Raw genomic sequence first — 22271 nt, 5'->3', positions numbered from 1 at the left:
GGAAAACAGGCCTGGAAGTACACACTGTTCCCCTTCCCCAATAAGAAAAAAGAAAGGAAAAAAAAAAAGAAAAAACCAGCAAAATTAGTAAAAAAAAAAAAAAAAAAAAAAAAAAAACAGCAAGAAAACCCAGGAAATTTTATGGGTGTGTGTATGTTTATATATGTTCTGTGATACACACACATACACATACATATATATAAACATATTTATATATAAAATATTTTATATATATGTTTATATAAGCATAATACTGTTACATATAGTTGGACTACTAGAGTTTTGTTTCCCTGCTCCATACTTTATTTTCTAAAAAAATAAAAAAATATATCTTGCAGTAAATATGTACTATTTATAATACCAGATATGTACTATTTATAATATCAGGAAGTATGTTTTGTAGTTATTCATAAACAGACAAATTTTGAAAGCCTGATGGATGATGATGGCATTTAGAATGAAGAGCAAGAATGAGATACAGGTCACAAAGACCAAGGGAATATGAAGAAGTGATTAGGAGTGATAGATGAAAGCAAAGATGATAGACAAAGTGGATCACAATGAGAGGATGTAAATGTCAAATGAAGTGGGTTTTAAAATTATATTTATCATTTTGTTTTTGAGAAATTTTGAGGGGCATCTTTTAAAAACACTATTGAGAGGATCAAATATATGGTCATGGAGGGAGAACTGACTCTGGGTGGTGAACACACAATGTGATATACAGATGATATATTACAGAATTGTACACTTGAAACGTATGTAACTTTACTAACCAGTCATCCCAATAAACTTTAATTAAAAACAAAACAAAACCACTACTGAGAAACTAGGAATAGAAGGGAATGTCCTCTAAATGATAAAAGGAATCTAGGAAAATGTAACGGTGAAAGACTAAATGCTCTACTCCTAAGATCAGGAACAAGATAGCAATGTTCCCTCTAGCCACCTCTACCTAACATCGAACTAGAGGTTCTAGCTGGAGCAATTAGGCAAGAAAAGGAAACAAAAGGCATATAGATTAGAAAGAAATAAAACTATACTATTCACAGGTGACATTCTTGTATATAGAAAATCCTACAGAATTCACTAAAAAACTATTTGAACAGTACAGCAAAGTTGAAGGATACATGCTCAATATAAAAACCCCAAAATTCAAATAAGTGAAAAGACATTCTGTGTTCATGGATAGGAAGATACAATATTGCTAAGATGCTAATATACTCAGAGTTGATAAACAGATTCACATATCCCTATAAACATCCTAGCTGTCATTTTTGCAGAAATTGACAAGCTGGTCATAAAATTTGTATGGGAATGCAAAGGATCCAGAGTAGCCAAAACAATCTTGAAAAAGAAAAAAAAAAAAGGTTGAAGTACTTACATTTCCCAATTTCAAAACTTACAAAATTATAATAACCAAGACTATGTGACACTGGCATAAGGATAGACATATAGATAAACAGAATAGAGAGTCTAAAAATAAAGCCTAACTTTTATTTCACTGATTCTTGGCAAGGATGCAAAAACCATTCAATGTGGAAGGAATAGTCCTTCAACAAATGGTGCTAGGACTAGATATCTACGTGCAATAGAATGAAGTTGGACCCCTACTTCAAACCATACACAAAAATTAACTCAACATGGATACAATATCTAAACACAAGAAGCTAAAGCTATTAAAACGCTTAGAAGAAAACAGAGACATAAACTTTCAAAACCTAGAATTAAGCAATGATTTCTTAGATATGACACCAAAAGTATAAGCAAGAAAAGATCAAACAGATAAACTAGACTTTGTCAAAATTAAAAAGACTATCAAGAAAGTGAAAAGATAACCCGAAGAATGGGAGAAAATATGTGCAAATCAAAAATCTGACAAGGGACTTGTATCCAGAGTATATATACAATTCAAAAATAAAAAGACAAGTAACCCATTTAAAAATGGGTGAAGGATTTGAGCAGACATTTCTCAAAAAAAAAAAAAGTATATAAATGGTCAATAAGCACATGAAATTAGGGAAGTTCAAATCAAAACCACAGTGAGATACCAAGTTATACCCACTAGGATAGCTATTAAAAAAAGGACAATAACAAGTGTCAGCGAGGAGAAATTGCATCTTCATACACTGTTGGTGGGAATGTAAAATGAGTTTGGCAGTTCCTCAAAAAAGTTTAACACAGAGTTACCACATGATCCAACAATGCATTCCTATGTATAAAACACATGTTCACACAAAAATAGTACACGAATGTTCATAGCAGCATTATTTATAATAGCCAATAAATGGAAATAGCCCAAATAACCATCAACTAATGAATGGATAAACAAAGTGTGGTATATCCATACTACGGAATATTATTCAGCCATAAAAGAGGATGAAATACTAATATACATGTTAAACATGAATGAACCTTGATATATTATGCTAAGTGAAAGAAGCCAGACAAAAGCCACATATTATATGATTCCATTTATATAAAATGTCCAAGATAATCAAATCTATAGTGACAGAAAGTAGATTAGTGGTTGCGAAACATTGAGGGGAAAAAGGAATAGAGCATGATAGCTAATGGATACTGGATTTCTTTTTGAGTGATGAAAATGTTCTGGAATTAGACAGAGATGATGGTTGCAAGACTTTGTGAAGATACTGAATCCACTGATGTGTAAACTTCAAAAAGATGAACTTTATGGTATACAAATTATATCTCAATTAAAAAAGAACAACTACTGAGGTGTCATGGTTTAGTTCCACCAGGGAGAGAGAGACAACTTTCAGGCCCTGAGTGTGGGACTTAGGAGAATGGCAGCCCTCCTCAAGGTGGCTGTAAGGGAAGCAGACCCAGTGACAGATGGAGAGCTTCAAGCTACACAAAGAAAGGGAACACAGCTTTCTGTGATGCCGCCAGTGATGAAGGGGATCCAGTGGAAGGATTCTGATATGTTAGCTGGCCAGGCCAGGAGAAGCATTCAACAGTAATGAAGATGAGAAGTGGAAGGAATCAGCTGCAGAACACAGATCTTTGCATTGAATAAAGTTAAAAAAAAAACCCCAAACCACTCACAGAATACTCTAAAAACAGAAGACAGAGAACCTTGCCTTTTCCAGCTCTAGAAGACCAGTAACAACAGGGAGATCTTCTCATATCACCTCATTCTGACCTCCTCTTTTGCTTCCTGTTCCACTTTTAAGGAGCCTTGGGATTAAACTGGGCCCACCTGGATAATCCAGCATAATCTCCCCATCTCAAAGTCTTTTTTGCCATCCAAGGTAATGTTCCTAGGTTGTGGTGATTATGATGTGAACATCATTGAGGGGCATTCTTCTGCCTACCATAGTTGCCCACTATAGCGTTAATAACAATCAGTTCTGACACATCCAATGCATTTACTCAAGTGCACTAGAATTAGCTGGCTTTCAAAAGACAGCCCATGTGTGTTACATGGTCTGAGGAGAAAAGGAAAGATTCTAACTGATGTGAAAAAGCAGCTGGGCATTGCTGAAATATAACGGAAAAAGAGGCTGTCAGGTTAGACAGACAGGCAGTACCCGAATCTCTAAAACACTTGTATGTTTTGTTTTGTTTGATCAACTTGGACTTCACACTGCACTGAGCTGGTGAAATGCATTACACAGGTAAGTGAGAGAAGATTCACATTTCAGACAGATAATTCTTGTAATGTATAGACTGAATGGAAGGACAAAGAGATCAGAGGCAAAGAACACAGTTTGAACGTGGTGGTGGTTTTAAACTATTTCTAAAAGCTCTTTGATAACAGCTCCCTTCAAAAGATGGAAACTAATTCTCCTCCTCTTAAGTGCAGGCTGTGTTTACTAACTTGCTTCTAACAAATAGAATGTGGCAGGACTGATGGTATGTGACTTCTGAGACTGAGCCCTACAAGGCACTGTGGCTTTCTTTTTGTTCTCTCTCTAGGACTGCTTGCTCCGGGAGAAGCGAGTTGCCGCATCATGAGGATGTTCAAGTAGCCCTATAGAAAGAACAACATGGTGAGGTACTGAGGCCTCCTGCCAACAGCAATGCGAGTGAGCCATCTTGGAAGCAGATCTTCCAGTCCCGGTCGCGCCTTCAGATGTAAACTGTATTCCTGGCTGACACACCGACTGCAACCTTATGAGAGGCCCTAAGCCAGAATCACCTCCTAAGCCACTTCTGAATTCCTGATCCACAGAAACTGTGAGATAATAAATATTTATTATTTTGAGTCACTAAGTTTTAAGGTAATTGGTTATGCAGCAAAAGGCTAAGAAAATGGTTTAAGTGATTGATTCTGAGAGCCAGAACTAAGACTGACAAAGGAAATTGAGAGAAATTCATGGATTTCAGCTGTTTTTTTTTTTTTTCAGTCTGGATGGGCATAATGGGTTAAGAAGACAGATGAGTTCAGCACAAACCCTCCAGTTTCTTGCTTGACTGGAAAGGTACTATCAACTGGGATGAACTTGGGTCAAAAGGCAGTTAGTTGAAGGGGATTCGGGGGTAGGGTGGGGGAGGAGGCAGTTAGGAGCACGACAACCACAGATAAATTAACTTTTGAACACTTAGAATTTGAGGTACTTGTGAGAGATCTTGATATAGGAGGAATGACCACTGAGCAGCTAACGCTTGTAAGATATATTTAATTAGAAGTATGATTTGAAAGGTATTGATACACGATTGTTAATTAAAACCAAAGATGCAGATAAAATCTCTTAAAGAGAAATTCAAGGAGCTAAAAATAGACTGAGTGATCTTTCTCTTAAGACATGCTCAGAATGAACACTTCACTCTATTACTACAGTTTATTTCTCTAAAACAAGCAAGTCTGGATAACTGATATAATATGTATTATATTATAGACTAGTACATTATATTATAACTAAGTGAATATCAAAACATTCATTTGCCAGTTCAAATCCAAGATCGTAAGTCTTTAATTCGCAGTTACTTCATTTGATTTGTATAGTAGTGGAAAGTTCTCAATCCCTGAGGGTTGAGATTATGTCTGCCTTTATACTTAGCATAGCATCCACTAAACATTTGTTGAAATGATAACTAAAGTAAAAACTCAACCTTACTATGTCAATCATTTCTTGAATAGTGACTCTAAAACAAATTAACTAAAATTTGAAAAAAAAATTAGGGAGAAAAATCATTAAACAGACTTACCGATCTGTTTGTAAAACATGAATAAGATGTTCCATAGCTTGAATACCCACTTCCAAGCGATATTTCTGTACAAAAGAAAAATGTTAAAGTAACTAATATCCAACTTAATAAACTTAATAACTGATAAAGTGTTACAGACCTTAGATAATGATTTGAGAGCACGCACGGCATTTCTTCGATCATCCAGTAAAGTAGATGAAGCTACTCTGTCACAAAGCTTTTGAATCTGTCATGGAAAAATGAAATAGCATTAACAGAATAAAAAGAACAAAAAGAAACATTAAAATTTCCCCCAAATTCATTCTGTGTAATTTTGGGGAAAAAAAAAATCAACAAATGGGATGTCATGGAAAAGGTCTTTCACAAATCTAATTAACTATTTAGGTACTATTATAATCTTATTACAGAGATCAAAAATTTTTCACAAAGACTTGAGAGATAGAAGTGGTGGAAGAGAACTCAAATAAAATAAGTCACATAAATTGAGGAATTAGGATAAAACATTAGTAGAACCAGAGCTTTCTAAACATGCCTATTATTTCAAACACGATTGTTTGAACAAAGAGGGGAGCATAATCCACTAAGATTATGGTAGAAAATGGGAAGTTATTTTTAAAGAATTTAAATAATAATTGTTTAAATCATAACTTCACCCTATATTTGAACAAAAAAAGTCAGAAATGTATATCAAAAATTTAAAGTTTTGAGTGTGCCTCACAATCTACAAAGATGAAATGTTTGTTTTATAAAAGCTTTTAACAGATTTGCAGGAAATAAATTTTGAACTGAATTTTAAAATACACCTTGAGCATTAATTACAGTAGGAAAAAATTGGAAACAACTGTCCAGCAAGAGAACAAAAACTAAATAAAATTGTGGTATAATCTTTAGTGGAATACTATGCAGCTACTCAAAAGAATTAACTGTACTGACATGAAAATACTATGATTTTACTGAAAAAAAGCAAGTTGTAAAACTATATATGTAAATTGTGTGCCTACTAAGGCAAAAGTACCAAAGTGTATGTGTATGTAAACTTACATTAAAAAAGAATTTGAAAATTTAAAGCAAAATTCCTAGAAGAAAGCATAGGAGAAAATCCTTGTGACCTTCAATTAGGTAAATATTTCTCAGGTAAACATTAAGAGCACAATCCATAAAAGAAAAACATAATAAATTGGACTTCATCATTTCTACACTTCAAAAGCTACTGTTAAGAGAATGAAAAGATAAGTCACAGACTAAATGAAAATATTTGGAAACATCTGATAAAGAAGTTTTTAAAACCTCTATTCTCATGTCCTTTTTAATGCTGACAGTCAGTTACTATTTTATTAAGTTACTATTCATTCTTTAATGATAATCCTTACTAAGACTCCATAAATAAGATTTTTGGCATATCACTCAAACTTTTGCATCCTATGTATTTGAATTAATAGTGCTTAAATACACATAGTGTTTTCCAAATTATGTTCTGCAGACTTCTAGTGTCCCAGAAGATATTAATAGATTTCTTGTGATCACAAAACCAGGTTATACAAAATTAAATAGGTTTCTGCACTGCAGGATTTCTAAGTCTTTATTATGCTGATTTGCATTTCTTCATACTAGAGATACAGTATGATAACCAAGCCCAGCTTTACTTTTTTATTTTATTCATTCTAACTGCTCACATTTAGAAATTATTCCTACCTTAAACTATTTACTTTAATAATAATTATACTGACTTTCCAAAATGAAAATACAACCTTTTCTTTATTAAATAACTGGTTGATACTTCTCTCTCTCTCTCTATATATATATATACACACACACACACACGTGTGTGTACATATATGTACACACATACACACATATATGTATATATGTGTGTATGTGTGTATATGTATATGTATGTGTGTGTATATATCTATATAGATAGATATATAGATATAGATATATCTATCTATATAGATCTATATAGATATAAAATATCTATCTATATATATAAAAAAATATATAAAATCTATCTATCTATCTATATATATAGATAGATAGATAGATATTTTTTAACCATTAGGAAAACTACATAATTATCTCTTAAAAACATGAACCTCATTACCGAGCTTAAAAAATTTCTTAGGCAAAAAAATAGTTTTCCTAATAAGCATGATGGTAATTTCCTCTACCTGGGTCTTGGGCACCTTTTTGTTCTAGCTGATCTCATGACTGGGAAATTTTTTGTAGGCATTCTCTGCTTGTTTTCTAACCCAGACCTCAAGCACTGGCTCTAGATCTGGGATTCCCAATCTCTGTTGGAATTCTTAGTCCCAGTACCATTCAGGACTTGAATTCCAGCCTCAGGCCCATCTTTGGTTGGGGTATAGAGAGACTCGTGTAAAAATGTGAACTTCCATGTCTGTAAAGTTCTTCAGTTAGTATTTGTTGAATGAGGAAATGTGAAAGCTATTTCATGCTGGTGGAGAAACTTAAGTTATGGGAATGACTACTGGACAGAGATGATCATAATCCTATTGTTGGAGACTTGCTTTGTTTTATTTTCAGTCTTTTATTTTGTGTTCTAACATGCTAACATCTCAGCCTTGTTAGTTTTTTAAAGAAAGCTTTTAGATATACACAAAAATAGTGATTTCAGTCATTATGAAGATAAATACAAGTTAAAAGAGCAATGAGGTTATTTTTATCTACCAGACTCACAAAAACTAAAATGAAAATACCACATTATATGATTCCATTTTTATAAAATGAAGAAAACCAGGCAAAAGTAACGCCTGCTGTTAGAAGTCAGGATAGCGGTCGCTCATGGAGGCGGGCAGGGACTGAATGTGGCACAAAGGGGCCTTCGGAGGGCTGCTCAGGCTCTGTGCCTTCATCTGGGTGCTGGTTACATGCATGTGTTCAGGTTGAGTTTTACATATGACATGTGTACTTTTCTTTTGTATGTACTTCAAAAACAATGATTTTTAAACTGGAACCATCAGGATAGACAAAGATATAAAGTAATGAACTTGCATTAGGGAGACCACTTCATGGACTGTGTAGATGTCTGACTGCTGGGCTGTGCAGCTGAAGCTGAATAATATGGCATGTCAACTATAATTATATATATAGTCACAGGATGTGGAGGACAGCGTACGGAATAGAGTCAATGGAATTGTAACAGCTACATATGATGTCAGAGGGGTAGTGGGGGTAAGGGGATTATCACTTTGTGAGGGGTGCAAATGTCTAACTATTACATTGTTTTGTACACCCGAAACTAATAAAAAAATAAAAACAGAAATAAAATAAATTAATGAACTTGCTTATACTCTAGAAGGAAAGTAACCTAAAAAAGTGGCAATTTTCAAAAACTGTTACAACTTAAAATGTTCATACCCTTTCAACTAGACATTCCTACTCCTAGGAATTTATCCTTTAAAAATACTTCCACAACTACACAATGTTATATGCTACAATGTTCTTTGTAGCATATTTTTAATGGCTAAAAAGCAAATCTAGCTTCCGCCATGCAAAGATATAAGAAGTCTGCTACACGGAAGAGGACCCTCACCCGACTGTGCTGGCACCCTGATCTCAGGCTTCCAGCCTCCAGAACTGGGAGCAACACATTTCTTCTGTTTATTGGGGAAAAGAAACAGGAAAGGAAAGGAAAGGGGAGGGGAGGGAGGGGAAGGGAGGGTAGGGGAGGGGAGGGGAGGGGAAGAGAGGAGAGGAGAGGAGAGGAGAGGAGAGGAGAGGAGAGGAGAGGAGAGGAGAGGAGAGGAGAGGAAAAGGAAAATTCAAAGGTTACCTATCAGTTGGAGAATAGGGAACTAACATACGGTACACATACACTAATGCAGTGGATCAAATGAATAAAGCATATCCATATATACTAACATGGAAAGGTGTCCAAGATAGATTATGTGAAAAAAAGAAAACTATACATAGTATGCTTAACATGAGCTCATTTGGGTTTAAAACTGCATCAATAACAAACCATGTAAACGTATATAGAGAAAATGAAGACTATGCACCATACTATACTGTCTTTCAGGGGGTTGCTGGAAATGTTCATTTTCTACATTATTTCTGGTGTGTGAATTGTGGTAATAAATGGACATTACCTTTATAAGCAGAAAAGAGAAATAATGAAATAAAGTGAAATGGTTTATGTTTTATTGGAATTTCTAGGATATTTTTATGAGTTACTGAACTCATTGTCTAAAGATGTTATTTTCACTCTACTGATCAAAATATAATATGAAATCAGTTCTTAATTGATAAAAATAAACTACCATTATAAAAATACCCTCAATTGGCTCCCTGCTCAGTCAATAAACACACATTGAATACCTGTTTCTTTTTGTGCTAACCAAAATAAAGATACAGTGTTTGGCCACAAAGAGCTAGCACAGGCAAACAGTCCTGTAAATAAAGTATAATAATAAGTTAAAAGCATATAAGTATGTGCTGAGTAAAGCAGGGGCACACACACACAAAAGTAGTCAATTCTATCTGAGAGCAAAACTGCTATAGACTAAATGTTTATGTCCCCCCAAAACACATGTTGAAATCGTAACCCTCAACATGATGGTACTAGGGGGTGGGGCCTTTGGGAGGTGATGAGGTCTGAGGATGGAGCCCTCGTGAATGGGATTAGTGCCCTTATAAAAGAGGCCCTAGGCAGTTCCCTTACCCTTTTCCCAGGTGAGGACACAGCGCAGAATGGCTGTGTATGAAATGGGAAGCAAGCCCTTAGCAAACACTGAATCTGCCTGTGCCCTGACCCTGGACTTTCCAGTCTCCAGAACTGTGAGAAATAAATTGCTGTTTAAGATACCCCGTCCATGGAATTTTTGTTATAGCAGACTAAAACAGATATTGTTTAAGAATGCAATAGTAAGGATGCCACTCCTGAGTCAAAAATGAACAGATGAGTATCATCAGACAATATGGAGAAGGAATTCCAGGCAAGAAAATGATTTCTGACTTTAATTTACACATATTTTAATGTCGAAAATAGCATTTCATATTCAGAATAAAAAAATTAGTCTCATTTTATTTTTTAAATGTGTATACATCTAAGAACCTAAACAGTATTTTTTATGTTACACACATATATACTTGTTCTATTAAAACAATAAACCAAGGAAACTTTCTAAATATGAGCTTTTGCTTTTATAGTAATTTTAATGCTTGTTATTTCTGGGAATGATGATTGATCCAAAATAATGTGGAAAAAAATAAGAAAATATAAGATTAAACTGTTAGCTAAAAATAGATTTATTTTCTAAGTGATTTCAAAGTATCTATAAAACTTCAACAGACTCTGATTAATAAGCATATCACTAGATTTTTCAGGTAATTACAAAAATATACCTTAATCACTATTTTAAAGTGTACTATCTCTATCTATACTTACAGAAATAAAATCCATTCATTCCCGAGTTTGGGTACATATCAAGACTATTTTTAAGACTATAAACATGCTTTTTATCTATTAAACTTGGTTTTTAATGGCAAGTACATATTCTTCCCAATTGGGGATTTTAATCGGAACTTTCTATCCAGTGACTTAAGACAAAGTCAAATAAGTCAACCATACTATAAACCAATGATAGTCAAAAGTGAATATAACAACAACTTATTTATCCATTACCATTACTGAACTATTTCAGATACTTTCTGCCAGACACCAAAGTCATTTCAGTAATTTCTGATAGTAATCTAAAACCAATTACAAGCTTCTCTGTCTTCTTAAATAAAGAACATAATTATAAGCTTTCTTAGCATTTAAACCTAAGTCCTCTCCAAAATCATATATAGGGATGTCTTAGGCGTTAAATCAAGCAATGAATATAAAAATCTTTGCATAGTACCTGGTACCTATAAATAATAAATATTAACAAACTCTTATTACCAACATTCTTACGATTTCTTTTTGTACCATTCTTCTATCTTATCAGGCTTTTGGCTGTCATTTCCATCATTTATGTTTCTGAGAAACCATTCAAATTTAGCAGATTTTAATTTGCTACTGAGAAATTTGATAATTAAGCTAGATATGTCTACAACCAAAAATTGCAGAAGCTTGAAACTGAGAATGAGTACATGGACTTTGCAATTCTGCTTTGCTAAGTGAAAGACTTATTACCTCCTGGTAATATTCCAGATGGTTGAAGTTTCTGAATAAATGATCTCTCCATAATAAAATGCTATGTTGCTACTCTTTACAGACAACTGAAACCCAATGAAAGGAAAACATATCACATACATTCCAAACCTTACAAAGACTTAGCTACGTTTTAGGCCAAACACTGGTCTAATATTTTTCAGTTGATATTTACCAAGTAAAAATTTTGTAGCATAAGTATGCTCAACTTATATTCAGAAATTATAGATCTCAAAGACCATTATTCCATTTATTCCTTACTTGAAAAACCAAATCCATGCAGTACAATTGTGCCTCACGGTCCATTTTCTCTTTTAGTTATTAGAACCCTGGGTTTTGGCTGGGCACATGACTATCCCCCTAGACGACTACTTTCCAAGCCTTTCTTGCATCTAAACAGTGACTACATTCTGAGTTGTTAGTACCTTCCAGGTCATGTCCTTAAAAAGAAGCTATATGAGGGTGACTGGTTAGCTCAGTCTGTTAGAGCATGGTGCTAATAACACCAAGGTTGCTGGTTCGAACCCCTCATAAGCCATTGTGAGCTGCGCCTTCCTTAAAAAAAAAAAAAAAAGAAGCTCTATGTTCTTCATTCCTCTTTCTCGTTCCCTCAGCTTGGAACCTGAACCTGAATAATGAGACACCTTTAACAATTCAAATAAGGGCAGCATCCTAGGGGATGGGAGAACAAGGTATAATAAAAAGCAGAACCTGGGTCCCTGGACCACCCTGAGAAGCAAAATTACCCTACTGTAGGGATTGCCTTCTAACTGGACTTTCAGTGGAGAAAGACAAACTTTTATCTTGGTTAGACTTCTGTTCTGGCCTCTGTTAGAGCTGCTGATCCTATACCTAACCTAATAAGCTCATTTTACAGAAGAGGAAACTAGGCTCAGAAATAAGCGATGAACCCCAAAACACAGTGCCAGTTTGGTGGCACAGTTCAGATTCTAACCAAGCTATAGATACCTTACTCCAAAGCCCACACTTTTTCTACTATTCTAGGTATGTTGCCTCCTAGGCAGAGAAATGCTGGTCACAGTACCAGTTGCAAACCACAGGGACTGCAAGATTCTTTTGGTAAGTAGGGGAACATTGTCACACAGTGTTTAAAATAATTTTTAAGCCAGCATTTCAAAATCTAAAGATTTCACATAAAAATCCAGATTTCTACCTTTCTTGAAAAAAATTCAGCTTGATAGCTAATGATAGCCAACACTATTTCACACAATTTAAGAAGCCATCAATTGTAAGATCCACCATTTTTTAATGTATCACCATGAAAAAAGAAATATCAATTATAATTACAAGATGAATCCTGATTTCAAGATGTTTAAATGCTAATGTGCATCTCAAAATCGTTAATATGGCATATATAGGTAGCACATAGCATGTGCCAGCTCTGTTCTAAAGTTCTTTATATTTTGAATTCTTTTAAACTTTACAAAAATGCTACATGATCAGCACTATTACTATCCACGTTTTAGAGATGAGGAAACAGGCACAGTGGTAAGTGACTTGTCCAAGTTCATAAAACTAGTAACTGGTGGGATGGGATTCAAAGTCAAGCAGTGTGAGGGCTTAACCACAAGGTTAAATTGGATCTTTGGGCCTATATTTCTGGTGGCAACAACTGGCTGGAGTTGAGCACTAGCTACACTCTTGAGTCTGGATATGCAGGCTCCAGTTTCATTCGACTTCTGCTCTCTTCTCTAATCCAACCTGCTTCATTGAACAATGTTACCTGACTGACACTGTTAGGATTTGAGTTTGTGACTCTTGCATTAAGCAATAGAATGCTGCACATTAACAGAAAACAGTTTGAAAGAGAAAAAAACATATTTGAGTAAAATTTAGTCCCGAGTTAGTTTTATTAAGAGGGACCAGACATAATAAGGAAAAACTCAAGAGAGCAGTTCTTCAACTAATTCATATTATGCTAACGAGGTATTCTGAGAGATACGAAATTGTCTGAGAGAAACGCTAAGATGAATTAGACGTGGATCCTTTTATAAAGATGCTTTTATCGTCTATTAGAAGACCGTATAGTGTAATCAACAAAAGTAACTGACAATCTGGTATTTTAAATAATTTCTAATAAAGCAGCTCTATGTTTTAACATGCAAAGATCTTTAAGATATCAATCAATGAAAAAGGTTAAGCTATAGAAAACTATAAAAAGTGTATCATTTATGAAAAAGAGATAAATATGCTCATACAAATATATACTTCTATATTGTACAAATGCATGATTATGCATTAAGGTCTAGAAGAATTTATACCAAACTAGGAATAGTGGTTATTTCTGGAAAGAGAACTGAAGTTGGAGATGGTTGTCAAAGAAGACTTAAACTTTACTAGTATTTTCTGCTATTTTGTTAATTAAAAAAATGAAAAGGTGCATTATTAATAAAAGATAGGTATAACATCAGGCAGCTCATGCAGGTGATTATGTATCAAAACTCTTCGTTTGCAATAATTGCCATGTGAGATTCACAATTCCACTTACCAAGAAAAATATGTAAAGGACAAATAATTTCACCAACAATTGGTAAATTGTAATTCATGATCAAAATTACAACCTAATAACCCGACTTTAATGTTTGTTTTGCTACCCAATGGTGCCATTTATTTTTGTATTCAGTGAGACACAAAGGAGACCAAAAAAGAAGCAATGGGAAAAGGAGTGACTAGGAAATAAAAAAGTGAGGTGAGGAATGTGAAAATGATAAACCACTTAAGAGTAAAAAAAGTAAAAAAAAAAAAAAAAAGAATGATGCTTTCCAAAAGGACATCCTTTTATGCAAGGTATCATAATGAAACTTGTCTACCAAATAACCTATCACAAATGCTAACATCTCAAAGTCTAACACCACAAAAGTTTTCAAATTAAAGGTAATTTTTTATTTAAAAAAATGCTTACGCCCATTTCTGCCTGAGGTATAAAAAATAAGCATCCCTTTTGTCCGACAGACAACAAAGAGACAAAACAGTATAAATAATAGGAGATAAATAGTTAAAAAGAGAAATGGTATTTGCTATCAACAAGTTTATATAAGAAATTCTTCTATTCTCTACTAAAAGATAACCAGATTCAAGAGTGATTACAATTACTTCTCAAACCATAAAGCACCAAGACTCATTTTTCACTTTTAGGTATTCAAAGAGAAATACTTGATGAACTCCATCATGCTAAAGAAAGTGAAGGACCTATCTAGGACTATTTTTCCCCCCAAAGTATGTTCCTCAGAACAAGAGATCCACAAGGTTTCCTGGAGGGGAAAAAAGGGTCTGGTCAAATAAATTTGGCAAACACAACTTACTTTATATCTCCATCTTGAAAATATTTGAAAATGTAACACAGTGCTTGCTTAATAAATCTATAAATATCAGGCTTTTTGTTTTGTTTTTGATCATCACACAGCACCCTTCTTCAGTAACAAAATTCTTTCAAGTACCTCCACTTGAAAGAATTCTCTGGAACATACTTTGATAACGCCAGGCTATGTAAAATGTAAATGATACTAGTTTTTTTTACAACCACCCTAAGTAATCTAATACACTTTCAAAAAAGCCATGTAATTTTCAACAGACGTTACTTAATAAGAATACAAAAGACATGTTGGGTTGGATATAGAAGTAATCAAATACAAATTATTATTATGTTTTTTTCTGACATTGTTATTGCAAGAGCCAAGAGAGAAAACACATACCAGTTGGGACACTGACCTGATTATTAATGTACAATATGAAACATAAACCCAAACAGGAGTTTCAGACTACACATTTATAGTAACGTGTTATCAAATGTGCTTGACCAAACCAAAACTATGTCTAAATTTAAGTGCACACTCATTTTTTATTAAAAGAAAGTACAGCTGTGTCTATATTCTTAGCCGTTTTGTTTTTAAGCCAGCTGATCAAAGTTTGATCTAAAAAGAGATACCTTACAGTATGCTACTTCTGCACACTTTGTGTGGACTTTCGTCAACTTTCATGCCTTGGGATACAACTTATGAAAGGAAAACCTACACTTATCATCAAATGTAGTCAACACTTCTCTTGGGATTTTCAATAAACTAGCTTTAAAAAAGGAAAAAGGTATTAGCTGGAAGGTAGATGGAAAATTAAGCCTGTATAAGTATTCAGAAGAATGAGTAGGGTTTTTTACTATAATTAGTGTTTATTTGCACCCAGAAAAGTATGTGAAGGATTAAGAGACTACAATCATCAGAAGTCAGTGCCTTTCTCTATCTAAAAGAGAAATCAAATTAAAACTTATTTGACTCTAAAATATGAAAAGTTTAATGTGGACGAAATTTTAGAATAAAATATTCAGAACTTTATAGAATTATTGACTAGCATGACACAAATGCAGATATTTAGTACTTTGTCTCTGAAGAACATCTTAATATCAGTCTAAAGTTACTTTTAACTGAGAGTATGAAAAGCTAAGTACTATACAATCAATAATATAACTCTCATATTTAGAAGGTATACAGTAAATCTGAAAAATTCCTTAAGTAAAACGTTTGACATAATAGACTTCAACCATTCCAAAACTGTGATTCTTAATCTTTAAAAAGTATTGTTGGGGTGGCCAGTTAGCTCAGTTGGTTAGAATGTGGTGCTAATAACACCAAGGTTGCTGGTTCAATCCCAGCATGGGCCACTGTGAGCTGCGCCCTCGTTTAAAAAAAAAAAAAAAGAAAAAAAAAGTATTGTTTTAGCATCTAGTAATTTATAAGCTGTTATGATTACCGATCTGTGATTTCTTTCATTTATCACTATAATGAATTCATTTAATAAATATTTACTGAGTATCTTACCATGGAAAAATAAAGATTAAAATACATATGAACAAAGACAAAACAAAAATAAAGAAAGAAAAAATAAATAAATAAATAAATAAAAAAAGAGAAAAACAAAAAAATAACAAGACAAAAAAATACGTATGAAACCTGCCCTAAAGACTTAAGAGTCTAGAAGAGATGAGACATATATAAAAGGTAGAAAGCCTAAGAAATACACAATCTTCTTGAATGTGAAGATTGCTCAGAGGGTAAGAGATTACCTACAATTTGGTGAGAGAAAGAAGTATAAGATTACTGAATGCATTGATGCTGAATTTGAAGAACAGGTAGACGTTAGACAAAGAAAAGAGGCTTTCCACTGGAAAAAAATGAGAAAAACATGAAAAATGGAAAAATCGCTATGAAAATAATTTAATTTTGCAGAAATAAAAGCAAAAATCCTAGAAATACTAAATGACAATGCATAAGTTAGAGGCTCCAAACTACGGCAACTTGAATATGCAGGCCAGATCAAATTACCAATTAAAACTAATATTGTACCACACACTCTGATGCTCTATAAAGTTCTAAATTAGTGAGCCATGACCCCTTATACCCATTATACCTCCTGATGGAATGAGATGGTGAAACAAATTTTATTCATTCTGTACCTCAGAATAAACTATTAATTCTCTTCCAAAGACAAACTATTTTTCCAGTGTTGAGTGTATATACTCAAAGTTAGGCAAGAACAAGAATACTCACTTTCCTTTCTGTTTATATATACAACATACACAAGTGATATTCAAGCTTCATTTTGAAATCATGATATAAAAACTAAGTTGTTCTATTCACTATGGCAAGATCAAAGTGTTCTAGTCTCAGCTCCACAATACTGTACACGTTGTTTTAAGTGCTCTGTGCCTCAGTTTCTTAACTTGTAAAACAAGGGGGTTCAACCTGGATGAGCTGCAAAGGGCCTCCTAGCTTTAAAACCCTATACTCAATTAATTGTATGCCACTTTTCTGCAGAAGTCATTGTGACAAGGCCAATTATAAAAAAAAAAAAGATTATTCTTTCCCTAAATACATGCAATAAAAAACCTTATTGAGCAAATACTAAGTGCTAGGTTCTTTCTATTTTTTATTTCACCTAATCCTCATTACACCCATAACAGCAGACAGTTTCTTTAATTTATTGTTTGGGTATTAGATTAGCCATCTTTGATCAGTCCAATCCAATCAGGGGTGGATTCAAATCAAGATCTAACTCCAAAACAAGTTCTAGTAAACCACACTTTAAAACTTGGTGCTCCACACAAAAAGCTATCAGACAACAAAACAAAACAAAACAAAAGCTGAAGAGGTGGGCTATGACTATAGTAATCTAGAGAGAGCATGGTCCTCTAATAGGGCAGCTCAGTTGCCTTGTATCCCTGTGGGAACCAACAAGAGAAGCCAAATATTAGGTGTGTTTGGGTGTAATCTCATTTTCAAATGAAGGAAAACAGATTCACCAGCTTTCAACTTCTGCTTTAAACAGTTCTAACCCAGATCTGTGAGATTACTTTTAATATTATTTAACTCTCCAAAATTCCCAGATATATATTAAAACATGGGCATCAGCAATAAGGCTTAGGCTTTGAAGTAAGGCAAACCTTGGTGGAAATCTGGCTCTATTATAACACTAGTAGTGTGACTTCGGTCAAGTTACTTTACCTCTTTCAGCCTCATTTGTAAAGTGAGGACACTATCACCTATCTTGCAGGGTGATTAGGGATTAAAGGAGAATGTGGACTACAAAGAGCTCAGCACAGCACCTAGCACAAGGTACGCGCTTGACAATAAAAGTTATTTCCAAAGTTCACGTTTAAAATGTCATATCTGTCACTTTTCTGTAGATCTAAAATTATTTTCAAATAAGTTTATTTAAAAAAAATCATACTCAGTTCTAATAGACACTAACCACATTTCAAAGTCAGTTTATCCTCAAATTGAACCAACTACCAGACTGTTTTCTGTGGCCAACAAGTTTTTTAAAGTGACGCTGTAAATCGTGTTACCAAATCAGGGGTTCAGACTTCTGAACGGCGTGAGTGGAAGGGAGAGCGGGGAATGTGTCCCTAAAGCGGTTTAAGCGCGAAACATCCCTACAACGTCCAGGTATTTCCCAAATGGCATATATTTTGAGTCCGAAACACGGGGTCTGATCTAGTAACACCTGGTAGAACGACCTTCCTCCAGCTGATGGGACAGGAGCAGGTGGCTTTCTGCCCCAAACTATCTTTTTATTCTTAGCCACATGCTCTCTTTAACAGCTGGGTTTTAAACCCAGTCTTCCCCAATTCCCCATTCCAGACCTCGAGAGAGGGAGCAAGGACTTCAGGCTCCTCTCGGCCAGTGGAGACACCGGCGAAAAGCAAGGAGGGAGAGGCCCGCGGCCTCGAGGGGCGTGTAAGATAGGTCGTGCCACCTCTGCCCTGGATCGATCCCTTCCCGGCGGTACCACCCACCGACCATCCTCCCGCGGCTGCTGTCCGCAGGGCCGAGCCGCCGCGGTGGGGGGCTGCGCTGGGGGCGTAAGGGAATAACTCGGGGGTTTCAGGAGAAGGGAGGCAAAAGGGGAGGCGGCATGTGGATCCCCGGCCCACCGTGGGGCGCGGGAGGTGACCTCCGGGACCCCGAGTCCTCCGTCCCCGTTCCTGCCCGGACCCTTCCCAAGTCCCAGATCCGCTGCTCCTCTCACCGTCTCGGCTTCTGTGTGCTGGGGTCCGGCACTCTGACCCCCCATCACCCCGCGAAGGAAATTCATCTTGCCGCTCAGCCACCGGCTCTACCAGCCACTTCAGAAAAGAAAACTTCCCCTGTCCTCCGCAGGGCCTGGCCCCAGACCAGCAAGCACTCTACGATCCCCGGGCACCGCCACCGCCGCCTCCTACTCGGCGGCCGCTCCAGCCCCCTGAGCCCGGAAACAGCGGCCACCAGCAGTCGAAATGCGCATGTGCGGGGGACGTGGCATTACGTGGCGGCTCGAAGGGCGAAGGCAAAGGGGTAAAGTAGGCGAAACAAGGCCGAGAGCACGGGTCCTCCCAAGCCCCGCCCACTACTCAGGCACCGCCTCCCTCCGCAGGCACCGCCTCCCTCCGCAGGGACCGCCTCCCTCCGCAGGGACACGCCTCCTACTCCCGCCCTTCGCAGGTCGCTGGGGCTGGCCCCAGCCACCCACGTGGTCGAAGCCCGGCCCTGCGGGCTGGAGAGCATCCCGACAGTGTACGTGTTTTGGCTTGCAGCGTGTTCAGTTGTTGCGGAGCGGGACGCACTGCAAGCTATCGTACCGGAGAGTCGAATTTTGTTGAGTCGAAACTGAAATTGTCCTTAGGCCGACGTGACAGGTAAGGGGTCCTGACCCTTGGCAGGGTTGGTTTGGTTTTTTGGTTTAGCAGTCCGAGCGCTGTGGCCTTCTGATCCCCGTAAATTGCATTTCTTTACAGGGCTTTGTTTGGTAGTAAAGAGGGTGCTAGAGCCCCCTCATTCTACTTCCACGGGAGGGCGCATTTCTCAGATCTTGCTCTTCAAACCTGCGAAAAGGAATTCCTAGATCTAAACACCAGGTACACCGCTATTTTTAAGTGGTGTGAGGAGAAAACCAAGCGAACCCTGCATTTAGCTTACTAGGGAAAATACATTGCTCTGCAGTGTCAGTTTGACAGCTAGTAGCATAATGTTTTGTTACTAACTTTCAATCTCTGCATTTTCAGCGGGTTTTCTTAGCATGAAAAATGTCCTTTTTTCATATCTGTATGCCTTGTTCGTTTCAGAATGAGTTGTCAGGTACACGTGCATGTGGAGTAGTCTTGTAAATTTCTTGAGTCTAAAAAGTGTACGGCCCAGTTACCCAACTGATTCATACACCTCCCCACTTAAATGTCCCACGGGTCTCAGATTCCCCAGCCTCCCTATAAAAAAAAAAAAATTCAGTATGCTTCCTATGCACAGTACCGCTAGCCAAATAATTGCCTAAACTAGAAGTAGAAAGCAGGAAAGACTTTTAAACTCTGGATTTCATCCCCGTATGTCTACTAGTCAAGTCCTATCATGTCTATTTATAGAATATAGTATTTCTCAAATAGGTCCTCAGCTTTCCCTCCTCTGTGCCTCTGAGATAATTTATGTTCTCATCATTTTTCACCAAGCTTATAGTAATAGTTTCCTAACTAGTTTGTCAGTATTCAAGCTCTGATTTCCCTCCATTCCTGTCTCCAGTCCACCCTTGGATGAGCCTTGCATCAGCAAATCATCTGCATGACAGTCCTCTTCTTAAAATCCTCCAGTGATAAAGTCCAAACTCCATAGTTTGGTATACAGGCCCATCATGTTCTGACTTCTGCCTATCTGTCCAGCTCCTCCTTCACATACTCTGGATATATGCCCTACCTCTCCTTCTTCATCAAGGAAACACCTGCTAGTTCCTTAAGACTTAACACTGGCATCTTCTGAAAACTTTCCCTGAAATACACACACACACACGCACACACACACACTAGTGCTTTTCAGTTAATATATGTGGTAAACTCTCAGTAAATGCTTGTTAAGTCAAACTGTTGAGGGCAGAATTATGTTACCCATTTTTGTACGTCTGTTGTTTAGCACTCTCATGAGAGGTGGTATTGATGCATAAATGAAGAAAACATTAAAGGATATATGAACATTATGCTGTGGAGGAGGGTCCTTTTTCCATCTCTAAGGTGAAATTGTGGATAATACATACTATCACAAAGGCTATGGTGAAAGTTCCTTTGCTAGTGCCAATGTTTTAAGCCTGGGTGTCTTGGATAATAGTGGGGATCATACTGCCAAAAATACTGTGCACTAAGCATTGTCCTCTGCTTTAAAACGAGACACTTGACATTTTGCATCAGACATTTTCCATGGGGGCATTTTGTTGCAGCCTAAAAAAAGTAACCAATAAATGCTCAGCTTTTTTATCACCAAGTAATGTGTGCAAAGAACTTGACCCAGTCCCTAAGCCTCACCCCTCCCTGAGCCTCTCCTCACCTCTATGTGCTTCACTCCACCCCATCATTAGGGATAAAGCTCTGAAATGCAGTGGGGCTCATGGATGTTTACATATATTATTTGGTAATAGAAAAAACAGTATCTTGACGTTTTAGCAAAATTGTTTTAATGCACTGGCCTGTTTTAAATGCCCGGCTTGGTTTTAAATTTTGGTGAGTATAGTAAGTCACTGTGAGTTTTCCCTTCATTTGACCTGTTTTCTTCCCGAATAGCATCCACTGGGCAGGAAGGACAATGGGCAGGAGGGATGGATATTTGGGTGCAGAGGAGCTGAAGGTTGAATCCCCATACTTCCCCCTGACCTTGCCTGTCTTGCCCTTCTGGTGTCTGGGAAAGGGTGGAGCAGCCTATTCTAGGCTCAAGAGAGGGTACAGTGGCTGATTTGTCTCTCAGTTGGGGTCTAAAAGGGGAGCAGAGGCATCATCACTATGGAACAGCCATGAAATAGACTCCTTATTTAAGAAAAAAGGGCCTCCATGTGAATGCACTTCTGCTGATTTTATAGAGAAAAGTCAGGGACCATGTCCTGTTCCTATTTGTACTCTAATCATCTAGCGTAATTCCTTTAACATGATAGATGGTCAAGAACCATTTCTTAAGTAAAGATAGAGAAAACATGAAAAAACTGTGACTGTCTGACTTAGGCCATTGTACTTCTGACTTTCATAAATCTAAACACTTACCGTGTTTCCCCGAAAATAAGACCTAACCGGAAAATGAGCCCCCGCATGATTTTTCAGGATGACATCCCCTGAACATAAGCCCTACTGCCTCTTTGGAGCAAAAATTAATGTGAGACCCCATCTTATTTTCGGGGTAACACAGTAGAATAAATGCCATGAATCATTAAAATACACATAATCCAAAATTTTAACTGGGGTAAATAAAAATGGTTTTTCTTTTCCTAAACCAAACCTGACAACAGAACAACTAACAAAATTCATTGGTTTGAAATCTGTTTTTAAAATTGTTTCCTTACAATCCTCTAGTTCAGTGGCTTTCTTTAGTGGCCTACTTTCCCTATGCTTTCTTACTTTCTAGTGGCAAACTCAACAATAACAATGAAAGAT

General features: G+C 36.5%; 2 protein-coding genes across 5 annotated transcripts in view; one reads left to right on the top strand and one right to left on the bottom strand.

Moving 5' to 3' along the window:
• The window catches only part of USO1 (USO1 vesicle transport factor), a 70032-nt gene extending 50876 nt beyond the window's left edge, over positions 1-19156 (bottom strand). For 2 of the 4 annotated variants that reach the window (XM_033106050.1, XM_033106051.1), the window contains exons 1-3: positions 18872-19135; positions 5315-5401; positions 5176-5240 (exon numbers count right to left, since the gene is read on the bottom strand). In XM_033106050.1, the coding sequence (XP_032961941.1) occupies positions 5176-5240; positions 5315-5401; positions 18872-18937 (218 nt within the window). In that variant the 5' untranslated portion in view covers positions 18938-19135. Of the gene's footprint in view, positions 1-5175; positions 5241-5314; positions 5402-18871 lie in introns of all 4 variants that reach the window. The other 2 variants (XM_033106053.1, XM_033106052.1) reach the window with 2 other exon arrangements.
• Positions 19157-19359: 203 nt separating this feature from the next.
• The window catches only part of G3BP2 (G3BP stress granule assembly factor 2), a 71529-nt gene continuing 68617 nt past the window's right edge, over positions 19360-22271 (top strand). Inside the window, exon 1 of the mRNA XM_033106005.1 lies at positions 19360-19517. The gene's annotated coding sequence lies outside the window, so the exon portion shown is untranslated. The remainder of the gene's footprint in view (positions 19518-22271) is intronic.

The sequence above is a fragment of the Rhinolophus ferrumequinum genome, chromosome 5 (genome assembly GCF_004115265.2).
Source record: "Rhinolophus ferrumequinum isolate MPI-CBG mRhiFer1 chromosome 5, mRhiFer1_v1.p, whole genome shotgun sequence".
Classification (NCBI taxonomy): Eukaryota; Metazoa; Chordata; class Mammalia; order Chiroptera; family Rhinolophidae; genus Rhinolophus; species Rhinolophus ferrumequinum.
Note: the sequence above shows the minus strand (reverse complement) of the source record. Positions and strands in the feature narration are given on the sequence as shown.